Here is a 21372-nt window from a genome sequence, read left to right as displayed (position 1 = left end):
TGCACCCAACTTCAACAGTGTGCTGCCACAGTATCATTGCCAACAACTCTTTACTTTGTAAAGATTGTGTTCATTGATGCTTTAGGAATAATCATATAGTATGGGGTGTCCAAGATCAGTCATATTTCCTCTCTGTGCATTCATGTAACGCATGAGTTCTTCAAATGAGTTCTCGTAATTAACTTGAGCCTTACCAGTTTAAACAACCAGGATGTAAAGGATTCTTATATTGGCATGGGTTTTAAGTGGTATAAGCATTTGTAGTTTTGAAATACTGATCCCTGAAAACAATCCCTTATTGATCTTACCCATTAAATCCTTTTCAATCATGAAGGGGAGATGTAGATAGCAAGGAGGCAAGTTTGATTTGTATTTTGAATGATCGTAGGTGGGCACAGTATGCAGCCATGGTGCTGTAGCATACTTGGAATGAAAGCACTACCAAATATATTACCCAACAACAGCAATATAAAAAAGAAAATGTAAGAAATGCATAAATGTACATATAATTTTATGATAACCGAATGTTCAACTGTGTATTCTTAATTTTAATGTTTTGTCCTATTTATTTTAATAATTGTAAAATACATATTTTATCTCCGATAGCCTTGACTAGTTTAATATAAGTTAACTAGCTACAGCTCAAAGACACTAGGCAACAGTCTGACGGTGTTCTTATAACAGGAGCCAATGTTGAGATATGACATTTGGCCTATTCTCCAGTTCTAGTGAAGACATGACAATCCCTAGAGCCAATCTTTGTTTTCATTTTCTCACTAGGGCATTTTTTGTTTACCTTTCTTGTCATATCTGGTATCTTATGTACGTCATGTCAATTATGTATTTAAGTTCTTCTGACCAGACCTCTCTCATTTTCTGGTCAGATGTTCATGTGTCTGATTGTAAACTGAGCTATGTGAACACAGAAATAAACTATATCCTATATTTTTATATACCGGTATACAAATTGACTCGTCTAAATTTCTACAGTTCACAGTCATGGCTCATTTGAAATATTTCACAACAGTATAAATAAAAGTTGTAAATCAAACTTTATTATGTACAAAACGTTGTTAGAATTTTCAAATACAAACATTTGAAAAAAATAAAAAAGCTCAAGATGAAAAACAACTCTTCAATTAATTAAGGGATAATGTATAGCTACGAGGTCATTGTCGCAAAATAATTGACAGACACAGCGTTCTGGAACACCGAGGCACAGCCGAGGTGTTCTAAACGCAGTGAAGGTCAATTATTTTGAAACAATGACTGAGTATAGCTATACATTATCCCGCTTATTACAGGGCTAACTTACTAACAATATACGTAATTCATTTTACACCATCGACAAGACGAGATCAAATGCAGACGCAGTTGTTCTCTTGCTCCTCTGTCATCGCCGGCAGGTGTGTGGACTTGATTGCACCTGATGTAGTGCAGCTATTGACCAATCACAATCAAGCATTTTGGCGAATGTTAAAACGCCATGTAATAACACTCACATCACATTGTCGTTTAAAAAAATTTACAATTGAACCAAGGGCCACAATTCACAATACCCCTTTTAGCACACACACATATACAAACAAACACACACACACTCTTGACCGCTATGACCTCGAAAGCCTCCTAGGGCGAAACAGGTGGCTGCTAGAGGGTGGGGGAAATCGACAGTGACCTATAGAGATGCTGGTCACCAGTGATGCCGGTAACGCGTTACTAAGTAACGCGTTATTGTAATCTGATTACTTTCCCCCGAAAATAGTAATCTAACGCGTTAATCTTTAAAAGCCAGTAATCTGATTGCAGTTACTTGTCCAAGTGGCTGTGCATTACTATTTCGTTACTATCTCATCATAAATTCATAATGCAGGCGGAATGCAGTATTTTATTTCGTTTGACATTTTTGAGCTGTTTTTCTTATTTGGGAGTGACGTGGTGTGGCAGTGAAAGGGTTACACAAGAATGTGTCCTCGCGGCGTGACTGGACTCTCTGTCTGTGAGTGACTCTGCTTTGGCCCAATCACATTCCCCATCCACAGTCTGCGAATCAGAGGCAGAGTAGGGCGGGTCTTCACAGCACGTCATGTGACATATGCGCCAATCGTCTGACAGCAGGGCTCCGTTGCATTCGTCTGAGAATTCCACCCCAAAACGCTTGTCTAAACGAAGTGAAACCGCAAGAAGACTAGAGAGACATTTATAAAAACAATTTAATAGTTACAGTTGATATAATTGAATAGTTCAGCCTGCATTTGTTAGATGTGAATGGATACACTGGTTTTGTAAAACCACTGGCTGGCTGCTCTAATGCTCTCCCACAGTTCTCCAGGTGGGAGAACACGAGTGACAGAGAGAGGGGAGAGAGACACACACACACACACAAGCACAAGCACACGCACACACAGAGAGGGAGAGAAGGGATTATATTATAATTATTATTATTATTATTATTATATTAGAGATGTAGGCTGTCTGGGTGGGGTTGGAGAGAAAGAGGCATGGGGTGAGAGAGAGAGAGAGAGATGGGTGAGAGAGAGAGAGAGAGAGGGGTGAGAGAGAGAGAGAGAGAAAAGCTCTTATTTGCCAGATTTACAGTTAATTTACATGTTAAAGAGAGACTGCTTGTATGTTTATAGAGAGACATTTATAAAAACAATTTAATAGTTACAGTTGATATAATTGAATAGTTCAGCCTGCATTTGTTAGATGTGAATGGATACACTGGTTTTGTAAAACCACTGGCTGGCTGCTCTAATGCTGTGAGCATCATAGACTGTTGCTTTACCATACTTGATGGTACAGAAGCTGAAGCACTAGTTTAACAATTTACGTTATGTGCAGAGAAACAAGTTAAAAACAATTTATGCACTTTCAATAAAGCGTTTAAAAAAAACTGTTGGGGGAACGACGACGACTTCGTAACCTAGTTACTTTCAAAGTAACTAAGTTACTCTGATAATCAAGTAATCAGTAAAGTAACTTGGATTACTTTTTAAAGGAGTAATCAGTAATCAGTAATCGGATTACTTTTACAAGTAATCTGTGGCATCACTGCTGGTCACAGCTGAAAAGCATCGGCCAGCATCACTATAGCTCGAAGGGGGTCGACGACATCTTTCAGCTTGTCCTTTCTAAGAACCCAGTCTGGGGCAAACCTGGAAAAGAAAAAGAGGGGCTTCAATACCATACTATGGTTTTCAAACAGGCTAATAAGACAAAATATATATCCTGCTAAACTACTATCCTGCAGTGTTTTATTCAACATGTCAATTAGACCGTTGTGTTTACAGTGTTTTCAAACCCGTTTCCAACATAAAAAAATCACCATTGTAGCTGAACAGTCAAGGATGTCACCAACATTGTTTAACTAATGTTGTTTTTCTCTCCCTCAGACACACTTACTTGGGTATGGGTTTGGATTTGCGCGGTGTTACTTGAACGAGATGGCTTCCGCTCATCTTCTCTTTGACGACAGTTCTATCTGCGTCCATTTTCTGTTTGCGGGCAGTGAGGCGGTAGATACTACGGATGCGATCCAAGGCCTTAGGGAGCGCCCTCACCTCCTGATGAAATAAATAAAAAATATTAATGGCGTGTTGTTGTTTGGGTGCTTGTGCAGCTGCTGAAGAAAAATGACTTGTGTCCACTTAAGACCAGTAAATGATAATGGTACTCAAACATGAAATCAAACCAAATTATTTTCTCTGAATAGGTTTGTAGCAAGTAGTTTAGTTTGAGTTATGAGATTCCTTGTTAAAAAAAACAGCCACAACGCTCCCATCTCCTCGTTGGTCAGGATGACCTCCAGTTCCTGTGTGTACTGACCTGGGCCCTGTGTGTAAAGACCTGGGCCCTGTGTGTAAAGACCTGGGCCCTGTGTGTACTGACCTGGGCCCTGTGTGTAAAGACCTGGGCCCTGTGTGTACTGACCTGGGCCCTGTGTGTAAAGACCTGGGCCCTGTGTGTAAAGACCTGGGCCCTGTGTGTAAAGACCTGGGCCCTGTGTGTAAAGACCTGGGCCCTGTGTGTAAAGACCTGGGCCCTGTGTGTACTGACCTGGGCTCTGTGTGTACTGACCTGGGCCCTGTGTGTACTGACCTGGGCCCTGTGTGTACTGACCTGGGCCCTGTGTGTACTGACCTGGGCCCTGTGTGTACTGACCTGGGCCCTGTGTGTACTGACCTGGGCCCTGTGTGTACTGACCTGGGCCCTGTGTCCGTCCTGCAGGAGGAGCACCAGCAGGAAGCAGGCCTTGGTGAAGATGCTGCCCCCCTTGTTGGCCACCTTGTCCCCCGCCTTCTCCCGGTAGATCTGCAGCAGGTCAAGTAGCGTGTCCACAGAGTTCTCCACACCGTACACCGCCTCGATGGTCTTATGGTACTGAGGTATGGAGGAAGGAAGGACGGGGGATTGAAACGGTTTGTGTAAAGAGCCAACAATCCATTCATATGCCTGAAACGACCTCAATGAAGACCTCAACTGAGCAGACTGACAGAATTGTGCCCAAATAAATCAATAAAAAAGAAGGTAATAAGTCACTTTACAGGTCCATGCGTGTGCCTCAAAAAGCTGGATGAAAAGGTCAGATAATGCCCGTTGTAAAATTAATTCAGTGAAATATATATAATATACACACACATGTAAAAGAAAAAAGAAACCAGTTTTCATTACACTTCCAAAACATTCACAATTTTCCAAAATGCTATACACATTTATCCGTGACCATGTACCTTGGAGAGGTTGAGGAGGATCTGTATGGAGTAGGCAATGACTTCCATGGAGGGGACGCTCCTGTTGCAGCTCCGGATGAGTTTGAAGAGGAGCAGGGTGGCTTCACTCTCCACCAACTGCTCGCAGCACCTCGGGGACAGCCTGGTAGCAGTCTCTGTACAGACAGACCGCACACGAGAATTGTAAACACGCAGAGTTCTCCTGTTCGGGTCTCTGTATACTTGCTTTTAACCATGCATTGTGAACGGCATTGTTCATATACTTGCCTGCGTATTTTGCGTGTACCTGGAGGATTGAAAAGTCTATCAAGTAGGTAAAGATCAGGGCCGAAGCCTCCCTCGCCAACACATAGAATCTTATAGAACAATATCTTCCTTGTGAACTATCCAGATTTGCAACGTAAACATGAACAGGGTGTCTGCAGGTTTCAACAAGTTAAATTTAAGCCTTTTTAATACCACAATTTAATAACAATACCATACTAGCGACACTGAACAGGTGGCTGCACTTTTTTTTTTTTATTTGCCAAAAAAAAAAATCCACTTTTTCTCCTATTTTCTTTCTATTTTTCTCCCATCCCAATTCCACTGTGCCAATTCTCCCCTCCCCTGTCTTGAACGTTGCTCGCATATGCCCCCCCACTGGCCGGTTGTAGGGAGGATAGAAGCCTTGCATCACGTGTCCCCTCCGATACACGAGGAGGCAGCCTGTCGCATCTTTTCACCTGCCAGCGCGGACTCTCATTGGCAAGGTGTAACGTGTGGAAGGCTCACACTACCCCCGCCATTTCTTGTCTCTGCTGTGCAGGCGTCCCCAATCGACCTGTAGAAGTCGCTGTCCAGATTACCACCCATCGACTTCCACCCGCTAACTCTGCCAATTGAGTTAGTATGACGGCTGGCCCAAGCCGGAGGCAACGCCGACAGCCGGAGTCAAGCACGGTGTCTCTTGCGTTGGTGACGAGCGCAATGTCCGCTGCGCCACCCAGCCACCTTAAGTTGCCAAAGTGCATTCCATACAAGCCCTCGCCAGATGCACCAAGTAGACCCACAAAAAACATAATTATTTTTATTTAAAGGTCCATTATCTTATAAATGGCCTTTTCCAGTGGTTTGCATTGTTTTCTAGCAATGTAGGCTTGTACCGACACTGACTAGATGTGAAATTTCTACCCAGTCCCATTCCTCCAGTTCAGCTGAGACAAGAACCTCCCCCACTAAACCAAGCCATTCTGAATTTACGTCAATCCGTGACGTGTAAGAATGCTTAACTGTGATTGGAGGAGTTAGTAACGTTGAGTAAGTATGAGCAAAACCAAGCAAGTGGAAATAATGCGGAAGCGGTTTCCCTGTCAGTCAGCACTTCCTCAAAAGTGTTCGACAGTGTTCCTAGAGAGAGAGAGAGAAAGGAAGAGAGAGAGGCTCATACACGCAGTGAGAGTCTCGGAGCACACTGCATTGAGAGAGAGAGAGAGAGACTCACGGCGCGACTCCTGAACAACAGCGTGTAGTCCAAAAACGGCCACTGCCCGATATCATTCAGAATGCAGTGCGCTCCGAGTCTCACGTGTATGAGAGCCCCTTCTCCCTCTCTCCCTCTCTCCCTCCCTCCACCAAAGGTATCTGCCAGTGCAGGTGGGTGACTGACTGACTGACACTCAAAGCGCATTGAGAGTATGGGCGGAGCCCAGCCAAAAACAGCTTGGACTTTGCAAGGGGAGAAAGTAGTCTACCAAAGTACTTGATTAAAAATACAAAACAATGAATTCTATTGAAAAAAACCTTACAGATCCATAGACTCACAGGAATTGTGTAACATTTCCCAAATAGTGAAAAATAAAGCAAAATATGAGACCATTAATATTTCATTTCCTGACAGTTGGGCTGCCCCAAAATAGTTTTTTTCCTATGCAGATTAGATGCAAGACATTTTAATTAAGGCCGCCCTCTTGCCAACATGTATTTAAAAGCAAGTATACCAAGACCCTTAGTTAAATCAGACTTTTCCGATATTATGTTGGAGCACAGACGTAAATAAATCAAATTCAAAAGTAGGATACTGAAGGAGCAGTGATTCAATACAAATTCCTCGTTTATGTTTCAGCTGGGAAAAGCTGAAAGAGAGGGCAGTCTCTTTTGTAGAAGTCCCAAGAATTTCCTTGTCTGGTATACACCTCTAAAAATGTCACGATATTCCAGGAAAATGGCAAGTGGAAACTCCTGTTGGATTCCCAGGGTAGCACATTTTGGAATATGACTGTACATAAACTTGAGCTGTGTGTGCCAAAAAGTTAAAATTGCCTACCAAAATGAAATGTCAGTTAAAGCATTCTGACATGAGTGCAGAGCAATGGGCAAGTAAAAGATGCGTTTTGTGTAATTGCAAAGCCCTTCACCAACTGCCTTTTAGACTGCTAAACTACTCCCCAAGCAAACATAGACCAATGAAAGTGGATGCCCCTATCGAGTCCAATGACGCCACATGAGAGTCTCTACAACAAACAGTTCATGAGATAGGGAAGGGGGGGCAATGTGTGTGTGTATGTGAGAGTGCATCAGTTTTATGTGTTCCTGTCCCTTTGAGAGAATTTTTTTGGGGTGTGCACGAGACCCCACGTGGGCCAGCCTTAAGCCCTCTCTCAAGCCTCAATGCATTTCAATGAGGGCGCACAGCTCAGAAAAAGTGCATGTGGTGATCTAAAAACATGTCAAAACTGAAATCACCGGATTCAGCTGTATGCTGTATGAGCAGCGTGACAAATGCCAATCCTGGGAGATTGACACATGCAAGTTTTTTCTTGCCATCGGTTTGATATATTTTTTGTATGTGCATTAGAAATTGAGGCTGTGGTCACAATTTACAAAATGTCTTGCAACCAGAGTTGGAGCAAGCCAGTCGTTTTGACACCCATGTGTGTGTGTGTGTGTGTGTGTGTGTGTGGTTCGAAAGCTCCATCATATAGATTACCATTCTATGCTAAAAAAGCCATCTTCAATATTATACAAAATCAAATCGCAAGCCATATTTCCTGTTAAGATCTTCCATCGAGTGCCACTTATGAGACGAGGCCTTACCCAGGTTTTTCAAGGCTTCCAGCATGGGAGAGAAGTGCTTGTATTGGAGGAGGTAGTCCAGCGCAGAGGAGGTCTTGTTGCAGAGTCTATCCTCCTCTCTGAGCTCTGAAGAGAGCTTACGCAGGCGATGCCGGAATCTCACCACTTTTTTATTGTCGTTGAGCGTACGGGAGCGGTGGCCTCTCCATAAAGCCTAGAGAGAGGTGTGAGAGGAGAGAGAAATAGTGAGGTGTGAGGGAAAGAGGGGAGAGCGAGGTGTGAGAGGAGAGAGAAAGAGGGGAGAGCGAAAGATGTGAGAGGAGAGAGAAAGAGGTGTGAGAGAGAGGGGAGAGAAGTGTGAGGTGTGAGAGGGGAGAGAGAGGTGGGAGGAGATAAATGGGAAAAAGGCATGAAAAAGATGCAGGGGGAAATATTAAATAAAATCCTGATCGAGATTAAATTACAAACAAAAATGTAAAAAATCTGCATGTTTCCAACAAGTTCAATTAAAGACTAAGACTTTTTTAATACCACTTGGAGCAGAATTGAATACACATTTCATAACCATACTAGCAAAAATAAAAACATAGCGACACTGAACTGGCGGCTGCACTTGGGCGCTGATTAAAATTCTTGCACGTTCCATACAAGCTCTCGCCAGACATACCAAGCTCCCGGTAGCCCGGGCAAGAATGACTCAAACGCAAAAACATTTCATATATTTAATATTATTCAACCTGGCTGTCCACCCTAATCACCAGTACTTGCTGTAGTACCTGAGCCTTTACGATGCCTTGTTGGATCCTCTGCTGGCGCCTGAGCAGAAGGAACTTCTTGGCGGCGTGCTGGATGACAGCGGCAGCTTGGTTGCGACGGGATAACCACCTCCTTGCTGCTCTCTGAGCCGTCAGCACCTTCCTCCTCTCCTCCAGGTAGCGCCTCCTCTGCTGCCGCGCTCGCACCCACCGCTGGTACCAGGGGGAAAACAAGACAAGGAAATCAGCTAGGGCTCTGTGACGATAACCGCATGTGATGGCTACGGCGGGTTGAGCCAATTACAGTATTTGCAAATTATTGTACTTGATAATATTATTTTTGCTGGTGAAAGTTACAGGAGTACATATGGTGTGCGTACGAAAGTTACAGGAGTACATATGGTGTGTGATATAAAAGTTACAGGAGTACATATGGGTGTGATATGAAAGTTACAGGAGTTTCAAGTTCAAGTTTCTTTATTAGTTGTCATACAAAAATACAGAATACTTTTATATGAAATGCTTCTTTCTGTTTTGCTCCTGAGAGTGTGCTAGATGAAAATAGATAAGTATAAAATAGAAGTCAAAAGTACGTAAAAACAAAAGTGTTCGATATACATATAGTAGTGTGATGTGTGCCTGGTGCCAGTGTATGGCAGCCATTGAGCCTGCGTAGACCAAGGTTGGGTGCTACCAGTGGTGGTGAAGGAGGCAATTTTCACCCTAGATTGTGGAGAGTGCTTTGTGTGTCTAGAAAAGCGCTATATAAATGTAATGAATTATTATTATTATATATACAATATACAATGCAGAGTAGAAAAAGTAACTGAGTTACAATACAATATACAGTACAATGCAGAAATGGGATGAGGTACAATTTAGGGTAAGGTGTAATGAGGTATGCGTTGTAGTGCAAATCTCTTTACCAATAAATATAAAGTGTGTTAAAGTGTCTAAAGGGGGTAAAGTGGGTGCTGCAGTGAGTCGTTTATTTAAAGTGAGTGTGTGGATGTGTATTTGATGGTTTGTTACATAGTGTTATTGTCATTGAGCATCCTGATGGCCTGGGGATAGAAGCTCCTTCTGAGTCTCTCTGTGCTTGCCATGAGAGTCCGGTATCGCTTGCCTGACCGCAGCAGTTCAAAGAGGCAGTTGTTTGGGTGGCTGGAGTACATATGGTGTGTCACGCCGTGTGTGATATGAAATGAAAGCCTCTTTGTGAACATTCAGGGATAACCTGCTTCAAGTCGGTCTAGGCTACAGTCACCTGAACTATGTATGTGAGGTATTTGTTTAGTATCACAACATTATTTGGCTATTTTGAACTTACCAGCTGTGAAAATAATGGGAAAAAAAAAGAAATCACACATTTGGAAATATATGGGTAATGTGAACAACAAGCATGAATTTGCAATAGCTGCGACCGCGTTCGTGCATGCGTGTGTCCTTGCCCCATGGTTAAGCTTTCCACAAAGTTTGGCCATGTTAGGTGAATCCGCTTAGAAGTTATGCACCTTTTTGTCACTCCCACTAATGGCTGAAACTACTCAGTGAGTCTTTAAAACGTCCCCCCCTGGTTCATGTTCCTGAGGGCCCGTTACCAGTGTACCTGTATGGTGATGACGAAGTGGATCTGTTTCTTGGCAGACTGCAGGGCCCAGTGACCTCTCAGAGCTCTCTGGATCCTGATGGCACTGAGGTGGTGGAACACCGCTGAGCTGAAACGCAGCCTCCTCGCTGCCAGAGCCGCTTCTCGTACCTAGAAGACCAGGAGGGTGATAATGTTTAGAATGCCCATCTTCCCTCCATGTTGGAAGAAACAATGGTTGCTATGTGTTGATGTATGAGAAATATATATTAGTGGATCTTAAATCCTAAACAAATAACAGCGGGACAGTAATATTGTACTTTTCTGTTTTACCTACGGTACTCTAGTTTCACTGCACAGAAATTAGGCATTTTCTTTTGAAAGTGGTTAACAATGGTTAAAAAGGCACAAAGGCAGCCATACTGGAAGAAGGAACTACACAAACATTCCATGCAAGGCCTCTATTGGTTATCTAAGCCGACCAATAACTGAGATTGTAAAGGTTATACTACTACCAAGGTTCTGGAACATCCTGCCTGAAGAGGTTAGCCAGCTTGGCATCATATTCTAACCATATTTTCAGAAAAGTCACCTAAAAGTATGTACCAAAGTAAATGGAAGATTGCTACACTTTTACAAGTTCCATTTGCATATTCTTGGTATATAGGGACATCTATGGATCTCAGGGAATGTATTTCCAGTGTCAGAAACATTGTGTCCATTACTAGGCTTGAGTAAATTGTGATGAAACAAAGAGAATATAAATTATGATTTTTCTTTGCATCTTTTACAGTGAATAACACCATGCTAAAAATGACCAGACATGAAAAACTGCCACTGAGCTCATTCAGCACCTTCTTGAGATAACGTGTACAAAAGATCTAAGCAAATGAATAAAGGGAAGATGATTAAACAGAAGGTTTTGTAGATACAGTACTGAATTATGCCATCCGGACACATGCAATTTGAAATATTATTATAGAATATAGAATAGCAGGCCTATAAATGATATTATTATAGCCACGTTGCACATCTATGAATCGGCCAAATCTACTCTTTCCAATGGCAGAGTTCAATTTGGATTTAGTATCATCAGGCGTGTAGCAAGAACCGTAAATGAAAGCCACTGTAAATAGTTATTTTCTATTATGGAGACTGGGCCGCCATATTGAATCGGTTTGCAATGCAGATTTTTGCTAAACGTTCACAGAAGGTAGATAAACTAACTGCGTTCTAATTTATACCAATAACGTTCAGTTTTGTGGTAGATAATTCCAAAAAATAAGAAAAAAGAAAATGGATCCACAAGTCATTTGCTGTACAGTGGCTGGCTTGAGCTGGGTATTGTCGTTTTTTGAAATTCGATGCTCATTGAAAGACCTGAGTGTCCATCATAATGACCAACAAGATCGCATTTATTTCACGTCGAAATTCGATAGCTAATGAATACAATTCCTAAACTGATATTTCATTAATAACACCTATTGGTAACCAAACGTATTGTTGAAAATACACACTATGACTGCTGTTTTGACAGGATTGGGGTCTTTACTCTTGGCTACGTTTGAAGAAAAAATCTAATATGCAACTTTTATTCATACAGTCTGTAGACATGGATTCATGGCTTGGGTCCGGTACCAGACCGGTCAGGCTTAAGTTATGATATTAAAATGCATCTGACCCGATATTAATTATCAATGTGCACGTGCTACCCTGTATGTATCCTGGCCTATTAGTACCATAGCCTGTCTCTATGACGTTACCTCTCTTCTGGCAATCCAGCCTCGGCAGTGTGCCTGTAGGGTGATGGTAGCGCCTCTCATGCAGATGTAGTTGTCCCTCTCTGCCCTGGCTAGCCACACAGCCTGGACCCTCCGCTGAAGAACTACGACTGCGTCTCTCTGCTTCTGGAATGCACGTCTCTGGCAAGAACCTCGCCAGCAGGACTGGATCACAGTGGCAGCCCGATTCTGATGCCCAATCTCCCTTCTGGCCTGGTGGCCTCTATATGCAGCCTGTAGGACGATAGCTGAGTGTTTCATTTTCAGGAACATGTCCCGGTCTCGTTTCCGCTGAATACAAGCCCTGTAGCATCTCTGGATGACAATGGCAGACAGACGAATGGCCAGGAATTTGACTTCCACTCTGTACCTTCTGAAAGCTGCTTGGATCACAGTGGCCGCTTGATGCTGATGAGCAAAGTTCTTTCTGGCCCTCAGGCCTCTGTACGTGGCCTGGAGGAGAACCGCAGCACTGCGCATTCGCTGGTACCGTTGCATTTCCTGCTTGGCAGCCACAGTGGCTCGATATCTTCGCTGAACTGTGAGGACAGAGGACTTCAAGGTGAGATAGCGTTGGCGTTCACAGTGGGCTTTGTAAGCTCTTTGGATAATAGTGGCGGACTGGTGTTTTTGTTTAATGTTTTGTCTTGATTTCATGCCACGATATGCAGCCTGTAATGTGATGACAGCTTTTCTGATCTGTTGGTAATTTTTCACCTGGAAGCTTCTCTGTCTCTGAGCCCTGAACCGCTGTTGAAGAACTCTGGCTGCCCAGCATTGCTTCCTGAAGGCAGATTGCCGTTTATACCTCTTGAAGTTGGTCTGAATGACAGCAGCTGCTCTGTGCATCTTGGTGACCTCACAGCGTACCTGATGACCCCTGAAAGCTGCCTGGAGGACAATGGCAGATGTCCTTAGTCTCAGATATCCGTCCCGGTCTCGTCTTTTCTGAATACAAGCCCTATAATATCTCTGAATTACAACAGCAGACAGACGCATGGCCAGGAATTTGACTTCCACTCTGTGCTTTCTGAAAGCTGCTTGGATCACAGTGGCCGCTTGATGCTGATGAGCAAAGTTCTTTCTGGCCCTCAGGCCTCTGTACGTGGCCTGGAGGAGAACCGCAGCACTGCGCATTCGCTGGTACCGTTGCATTTCCTGCTTGGCAGCCACAGTGGCTCGATATCTTCGCTGAACTGTGAGGACAGAGGACTTCAAGGTGAGATAGCGTTGGCGTTCACAGTGGGCTTTGTAAGCTCTCTGGATAATAGTGGCGGACTGGTGTTTTTGTTTGACGGTTTGTCTTGATTCCATGCCACGATATGCAGCCTGTAATGTGATGACAGCTTTTCTGATCCGTTGGTAATTTTTCACCTGGACGCTTCTCTGTCTCTGAGCTCTGAACCGCTGTTGAAGAACTCTGGCGGCCCAGCATTGCTTCCTGAAGGCAGACTGCTGTTTATACCTCTTGAAGTTGGTCTGAATGACAGCAGCTGCTCTGTGCATCTTGGTGACCTCACAGCGTACCTGATGACCCCTGAAAGCTGCCTGGAGGACAATGGCAGATGTCCTTAGTCTCAGATATCCGTCCCGGTCTCGTCTTTTCTGAATACAAGCCCTATAATATCTCTGAATTACAACAGCAGACAGACGCATGGCCTGGAATTTAACTTCCTCTCTGTGCTTTCTGAAAGCTGCTTGGATCACAGTGGCCGCTTGATGCTGATGAGCAAAGTTCTTTCTGGCCCTCAGGCCTCTGTACGTGGCCTGGAGGAGAACCGCAGCACTGCGCAATCGCTGGTACCGTTGCATTTCCTGCTTGGCAGCCACAGTGGCTCGATATCTTCGCTGAACTGTGAGGACAGAGGTCTTCAAGGTGAGATAGCGTTGGCGTTCACAGTGGGCTTTGTAAGCTCTCTGGATAATAGTGGCGGACTGGTGTTTTTGTTTGACGTTTTGTCTTGATTTCATGCCACGATATGCAGCCTGTAATGTGATGACAGCTTTTCTGATCTGTTGGTAATTTTTCACCTGGACGCTTCTCTGTCTCTGAGCTCTGAACCGCTGTTGAATAACTCTGGCTGCCCAGCATTGCTTCCTGAAGGCAGATTGCCGTTTATACCTCTTGAAGTTGGTCTGAATGACAGCAGCTGCTCTGTGCATCTTGGTGACCTCACAGCGTACCTGATGACCCCTGAAAGCTGCCTGGAGGACAATGGCAGATGTCCTTAGTCTCAGATATCCGTCCCGGTCTCGTCTTTTCTGAATACAAGCCCTATAATATCTCTGAATTACAACAGCAGACAGACGCATGGCCTGGAATTTAACTTCCTCTCTGTGTTTTCTGAAAGCAGCTTGGATCACTGTGGCTGCGTGATGCTGACAAGCAAACTCCTTTCTGGCTCTCTGCCCTCTATATGCAGCCTGGAGGACGATAGCGGAGTATTTCATTTTCAGGAACATGTCCCGGTCTTGTTTCCGCTGAATACAAGCCCTGTAGTATCTCTGGATGACAATGGCAGACAGACGAATGGCCAGGAATTTGACTTCCACTCTGTACCTTCTGAAAGCTGCTTGGATCACAGTGGCCGCTTGATGCTGATGAGCAAAGTCCTTTCTGGCCCTCAGGCCTCTGTACGTGGCCTGGAGGAGAACCGCAGCACTGCGCATTTGCTGGTACCGTTGCACTTCCTGCTTGGCAGCCACAGTGGCTCGATATCTTCGCTGAACTGTGAGGACAGAGGACTTCAAGGTGAGATAGCGTTGGCGTTCACAGTGGACTTTGTAAGCTCTCTGGATAATAGTGGCGGACTGGTGTTTTTGTTTGACGTTTTGTCTTGATTTCATGCCACGATATGCAGCCTGTAATGTTATGACAGCTTTTCTGATCCGTTGGTAATTTTTCACCTGGAAGCTTCTCTGTCTCTGAGCTCTGAACCGCTGTTGAAGAACTCTGGCTGCCCAGCATTGCTTCCTGAAGGCAGACTGCTGTTTATACCTCTTGAAGTTGGTCTGAATGACAGCAGCTGCTCTGTGCATCTTGGTGACCTCACAGCGTACCTGATGACCCCTGAAAGCTGCCTGGAGGACAATGGCAGATGTCCTTAGTCTCAGATATCCGTCCCGGTCTCGTCTTTTCTGAATACAAGCCCTATAATATCTCTGAATTACAACAGCAGACAGACGCATGGCCTGGAATTTAACTTCCTCTCTGTGCTTTCTGAAAGCAGCTTGGATCACAGTGGCCGCTTGATGCTGACAAGCAAACTCCTTTCTGGCTCTCTGCCCTCTATATGCAGCCTGGAGGACGATAGCGGAGTATTTCATTTTCAGGAACATGTCCCGGTCTTGTTTCCGCTGAATACAAGCCCTGTAGTATCTCTGGATGACAATGGCAGACAGACGAATGGCCAGGAATTTGACTTCCACTCTGTACCTTCTGAAAGCTGCTTGGATCACAGTGGCCGCTTGATGCTGATGAGCAAAGTCCTTTCTGGCCCTCAGGCCTCTGTACGTGGCCTGGAGGAGAACCGCAGCACTGCGCATTCGCTGGTACCGTTGCATTTCCTGCTTGGCAGCCACAGTGGCTCGATATCTTCGCTGAACTGTGAGGACAGAGGACTTCAAGGTGAGATAGCGTTGGCGTTCACAGTGGGCTTTGTAAGCTCTCTGGATAATAGTGGCGGACTGGTGTTTTTGTTTGACGTTTCGTCTTGATTTCATGCCACGATATGCAGCCTGTAATGTGATGACAGCTTTTCTGATCCGTTGGTAATTTTTCACCTGGAAGCTTCTCTGTCTCTGAGCTCTGAACCGCTGTTGAAGAACTCTGGCTGCCCAGCATTGCTTCCTGAAGGCAGACTGCTGTTTATACCTCTTGAAGTTGGTCTGAATGACAGCAGCTGCTCTGTGCATTTTGGTGACCTCACAGCGTACCTGATGACCCCTGAAAGCTGCCTGGAGGACAATGACAGATGTCCTTAGTCTCAGATATCCATCCCGGTCTCGTCTTTTCTGATTACAAGCCCTATAATATCTCTGAATTACAACTGCAGACAAACGCATGGCCTGGAATTTGACTTCTTCCCTGTGCTTTCTGAAAGAAGCCTGTATCACAGTGGCCGCTTGATGCTGACGACGAACCTCATGTCTGGCCTTCTGGCCTCTGTACGTGGCCTGGAGGAGAATCGCAGCACTCCGCATTCGCTGGTACTGTTGCATTTCCTGCTTGGCAGCCACAGTGGCCCGATATCTTCGCTGAACTGTGAGGACAGAGGACTTCAAGGTGAGATAGCGTTGGCATTCGCAGTGGGCTCTGTAAGCTCTCTGGATAATAATGGCAGCCTGGTGGCTTTGTTTGATGGTTTGTCTCATCTTCATCCCACGGTATGCAGCCTGGATGACCACGGCAGCAGACTTCATTGCTCTGTATCTCTGCACCTGTCGATCTCTGAGTCTTTTGGCCCTGTACCGATCTTGTACAATGATGGTGGCACACTTGGTGGCGAGATAAGCCATACGGACTCTGTGCATTCTGAACTGAGCTTGGATTACAGTAGCAGCTTTGTGTTGATTCCTCAGGACTTTCCTATCTCTGAATCCTCTGTAGGCAGCTTGTAGCTTTATGGTGGCCTGCCTTAACTCCTTGAATTCCTGTTGTTGGGCTTTGCCCTCCAGTAGAGCCCTGTAGTGGCTTTGGATGATAATCGCTGCACTTTGAAGGAGCAAATATCTTTTTCTACAGAAGAACATCTTCACTGCACATTGGATGACGGTAGCTGCCTGGTGCTTTCCCCTCAGCTCCCTCCTTACCCTCATGCCTCGGAACACAGCTTGGAGAGTGACAGCAGCTGCCTTAACCTGGAGATACTTCGTCCTCATCTCCTTGCCAACCCTGTAAGCTCTGAACTGACGCTGTATCACCAAGGCAGCAGTCTTACTTGACGTATACAGTTTCTGTGCTTTGTGCCTACGGTAGTGGGCCTGTATCAGGATGGCACATTGGTGCAGTTTTTCTATCCTCTTCCTGTCAGCCCTCCCTCTCCAAAGAGCCTGTATAGTGATTGCTGAATGCCTGAGAGCCTCATATTCCATCCTCGTCCTTCTGCCCAACAACCTGGCTCTATACTGTTGTTGAACAGCGGTCACAGCTTTTTTCATGGACAGGTATCTCCTTTGGGCAACAAATGTTCTGAAAGCGGCTTGGAGGACAGTCGCTGCCTGGTGCTGCTCCTTCAGTAACCTTCGAGCAACAAGCCCACGATACGCTGCCTGGATGGAGATAGCAGCGCATCTCATCCTCACAAAAGCCTGCCTCTCTACGTCTCTCTTCACAGAAGCCCTGAACCAGTGTTGGACTACAACTGAGGCATGTCTCATCTCCTCCAGCTTTCTTCTAACCGTGTGCCCTCTGTAGGCACTCTGAATGATAATGGCAGAGTGCTGCTGAAGCTTCAGCCTCTTCAGGGTCTGCCTCAGCACCAGTCCTCTGTACCAAGCCTGGATGAGCATGGTACTCCTCTTGATCTCTGTGTACTGACCGACACACCTGTGCATTCTGTACCAAGACTGAATCTTCAGGGCGGCAGTGGTTCTTCGTGCCATTTGTTTCTTGTTCCAATACCTGAATGCGGCTTGTATCACTCTGGCGGCACGGCCCTCCCTCTCCAGTCTCTCAGCCGCGGCAGATCTCAGCAACAGGTACTTTTTGCGCTCTCTTCTTGCCAGAGCCAAAGCTCTTGTGTATTTCTGAATCACTGTCGCAGCCCAGTGGATTTTTCGGTAGGCAGAGGCAGCCGTCCGCATCCGCCACTGTGCCTGGACAATAATGGCATTGTCCCGGAGTTGTTGGTAGGCCCTCGAGGCAAAATACATCCTCCATTGAGCCTATGTGAACAAAAGGTGAATAAATTAGTGAAAGACGATCAATCAAGCCTGCTCAGAATCAGGGATGCGACGTTCTGAAACACCAGATCCCTGATATTATGTTGTTGAAAAAGAAAAACCTACTTGGATGACAGTCGCCGCGCGGTGCTGTAGAGCCCGAAGGGCAGCCTTTTTCTTGAGCTTCAGAACATTGCGGGCGAGATAGCCCCTCCAGACTGCCTGGACGATAATAGCAGCAGAATTCTGCCTCTTAGCCCTCCGCCTCTGGAGAAAACCCCTCACCAGCACCTGGATCTTTGCTGCAGCCACATTTCTCACCTGCGTATGAAATGAAAATCAAGGAATTGTTCCCCCCCCCCCCCACTTCACTTCTGCTACGGTCTCCTTTATTTCCTGCAGGTGAACTTCAAGATGCTAGCTAGTGTAAATATTTCAAAACCAAATAAATAATGCATCTATTAAGCACAAAACTAGCTAGCTCATTGTAACAAAGATATCTGTATACAAAAAATAGAACGAGGGTCATGGCATTTCATCCCAATCTTGCATGAAAATGTCTTAACTGTACCAACCTGGTAGAGTTCCAGGTCTTTTTTAAGCCTGTACTTCCTCCAGGCACCCTGAATGAGCCGGGCTGCTCTAGTCTCATTCCTCAGGTCCAGGAGACGAGCACACAGGAAGGACAGGTATGACATCACCACCTAGAAAACAAGGACATTATTAGTGATCTACGATAACCTCAATAACCCTATTTCACAATGATGTTCCTATAACCTAAATTACCCCATTTCACAATGTTACTATAACCTCACTTACCCTATTTTACAATGATGTTACTATAACCTCAATTATCTTACTTCACAATAATGTTAAACTTACTAGAACCTCAATTACCCTATTTCAAATTGATGTTACTATAACCACAATTGCCCTATTTCATAGTGATGTTACTAAAAGGGTTATTCATCTGAAGGGTTCAATTGCTATTCCTAAATTGATCTAGCTTTAGTTTCCTATTGTCATTGCAAATATTTTAGGTACAAATATTAAGGCAACAGGCTTGTAGAAAAAATATCCAGAGTTGAATTTATTCACTCTTAAATGTGGGCAAATATGACAGAATTGCAGTTCTGCAATATATAATTGTGATGCCCTAGGGAAAGTTCTGGCCTGCATACTAACCATATGGTCTGGACTGGGGGGGTACAAGAAAAGCATATATATATTTTTTAAGAACATAAATACAACTATACTTCAATATAAATATCATCTTTAAAAATGCACATATGTCTATGTTTTGAACAAGAATATTGTCTGGAAAATAAGCCATCCTAATTTCATTTAGACTATAGATGGTTTCACTGGAATTCTGTTGCTATAGAGAACAGTTTGGACCCAAGTGTATTTCCCATTGCATTAGCAAACATTGCAACAGGAAATAAACTTGGGTCCATTTACAATGTTTACGTTGTCAAGTTGAAGAGCCTATAGGAATGAGTGATAGTCCGTTTCAGTCCTGTACACTTGTTGGCACCTTGTTGCCTCATCAGATGTGACCAGCGGCTGCTCCGCATCATCTCTGCCTCAGCTAGCGCTCTTTCTAACCTTCTCGTTGGGGATGGTGTTGGACATGTCTGCTGGGTTGATCATGGCAGGGACTCCACCCAGGAGGGACACTGCCGTGTTGATCAGTCGGAAGTTATTCTTCTCATTCTCCAGGAGCTCTTTGAATTCCACAGAGGGAGAATCTGGACCTATTTATATAGAAAAAAAACAACAACAAATGATTAACCTCTGAAGGCCGATGGGCCCGGTTGCTTTTTTATATATATTTTTTTCAAATGTAGCCAAGAGTCAAGACCCTAACCATCAAAACAGCAGGCAAAGTGTATATTTTCAGCACTATGTTTGTTTACCAATGATTTTAAGTGTTATTAGAGAAATATGAGTTCATAAATATCTCGCCGTATCCCGGCGGAAACCGGATGAATTACCGGTAGACGCGAGGAAATAACGTGTCATGAAAGCGTTGTAGTCTTAAGACAGAGGAGACCCAGGGCTTTCAACGGAAATCAAAATTTCATAAAACTATACTACCCAGCTCACACCAGCCTCTGTGAAAGCTGCTGAAAATATTCTTTGCAAAAAATTCTGACATTATTTTTGTGATTATATCTCACGGGTCGAACAAACCTGAACAGTATTACCATGAAGTACAATGTATATTGTTTCTTTACCTTTCTGTGAACGTCTATAAAATAAACACGTCTCAATCTGATGAATTTCGTTTTCTTGGTGCGATTATAGATGATAAATTAACATGGAAATCGCACATAGCAAGAGTATAAATTCCAAGAGTATTTTTGTTATGAATAAAGTAAAGGATGTGTTAGAGTATGAGGCAATGAGAACACTCCGTTCACTCATCTCACCTTATATCAGTTATTGTGTTGAAGTATGGGGGAATACTTATGGGACCAATATAAAACCATTATATATACTACAGAAGAGGGCCATAAGAATCACACATAAAGTGAGTTATCGAGAACACACAAATACATTATTTATTAAATCTAGAATAATTAAACTTGAAGACATGGTTAAGTTTCAAACAATGTTAATTATGTTTAGGGCAAGAAATAATACACTGAATATGAATAATAATTTATGTAGGAGCCAAATTCTAGGGTGAAAATTGTATCTGTATTGCCCCATTAGACATAGTTTATTATCATCTTTGTGCTTATGTCCAATATGGAGACTTACCTGGTCTACTCTCCTCTCTCTGATAATCAAATAAAGAGCTATTTTCCAAAACGATTTTTTTTTAACCTTTGTAATTTTTTTCTTTTTTAGAAATGACTGATTTTTGTAAACTATTTAAGGCCAAAACAAGTAAAAAAAATGTATTTTAATATCGGTTCATATCGGCCCTATCTTGATATCGGACCGATACCGATGTGTAAAAAAAAAACTGCCATATGGGCCGATATATCGTGCATCACTACCAAAAACACATCAATACACGTATCAAAGCTACAATGAATGTCTGTAGCGCACCGTTCTGCCCCGTCGGCCAGGAGTCAAAGGAGCTGTCCGAGTTGCTGCTAGAGCAGTCGAGTTCCACTCGGCCCCTTTGCGAGCACTCTACCGTCTGGGTGGTGCAGCCGATCACAGCCTCCTCTGGCAGGTAGCTGGGGTGATAGTGGTGGATCAGGTAGCACAGGACCCGGCCGTCTGAGAAGGACACCGTGAAGTTCTCCACCTGCGCAGATGGACAGAAAGATAAGAGCACAGGCCATGGTGGAATATTTATTAATATTATTCATTTTAAAGCATCTATTTTGACAGTTGTGGTATGAAGTTTGGTGAATGGTTGTAAAACATTAATAAAGAAATAAAGTCTCCATAAAACTATGAATAAAAATGTATATGTTATAATGATTCAAATGTTGATTTCATTGGATGTTTACTGTTAATGCTTTGAGTGTCTAATTTGTTGTTATGTTTATAAAAAAAAATATATATATATATGGCATTTATAATAATTTTGGTATTTATACAATAATCCAGTT

General features: G+C 43.9%; 1 protein-coding gene across 1 annotated transcript in view; it reads right to left on the bottom strand.

The window, feature by feature from the left end:
- Window positions 1–1081: 1081 nt before the first annotated feature.
- The window catches only part of aspm (assembly factor for spindle microtubules), a gene marked incomplete at its 5' end in the record, with an annotated part of 42153 nt that continues 21862 nt past the window's right edge, over window positions 1082–21372 (bottom strand). The window contains 12 exons of the mRNA XM_084311230.1: window positions 1082–3158; window positions 3406–3566; window positions 4207–4383; window positions 4734–4888; window positions 7809–8001; window positions 8564–8755; window positions 10152–10301; window positions 11894–17797; window positions 17921–18115; window positions 18370–18498; window positions 19403–19551; window positions 20858–21062. Of these exons, the coding sequence (XP_084167356.1) occupies window positions 3062–3158; window positions 3406–3566; window positions 4207–4383; window positions 4734–4888; window positions 7809–8001; window positions 8564–8755; window positions 10152–10301; window positions 11894–17797; window positions 17921–18115; window positions 18370–18498; window positions 19403–19551; window positions 20858–21062 (7707 nt within the window). The 3' untranslated portion in view covers window positions 1082–3061. The remainder of the gene's footprint in view (window positions 3159–3405; window positions 3567–4206; window positions 4384–4733; window positions 4889–7808; window positions 8002–8563; window positions 8756–10151; window positions 10302–11893; window positions 17798–17920; window positions 18116–18369; window positions 18499–19402; window positions 19552–20857; window positions 21063–21372) is intronic.

Source organism: Notolepis coatsorum (genome assembly GCF_963971535.1).
Source record: "Notolepis coatsorum genome assembly, chromosome: 3".
Taxonomy (NCBI): Eukaryota; Metazoa; Chordata; class Actinopteri; order Aulopiformes; family Paralepididae; genus Notolepis; species Notolepis coatsorum.
The sequence above is the reverse complement of the archived record's forward strand: the minus strand, read 5'-3'. Positions and strand labels throughout refer to the sequence as shown.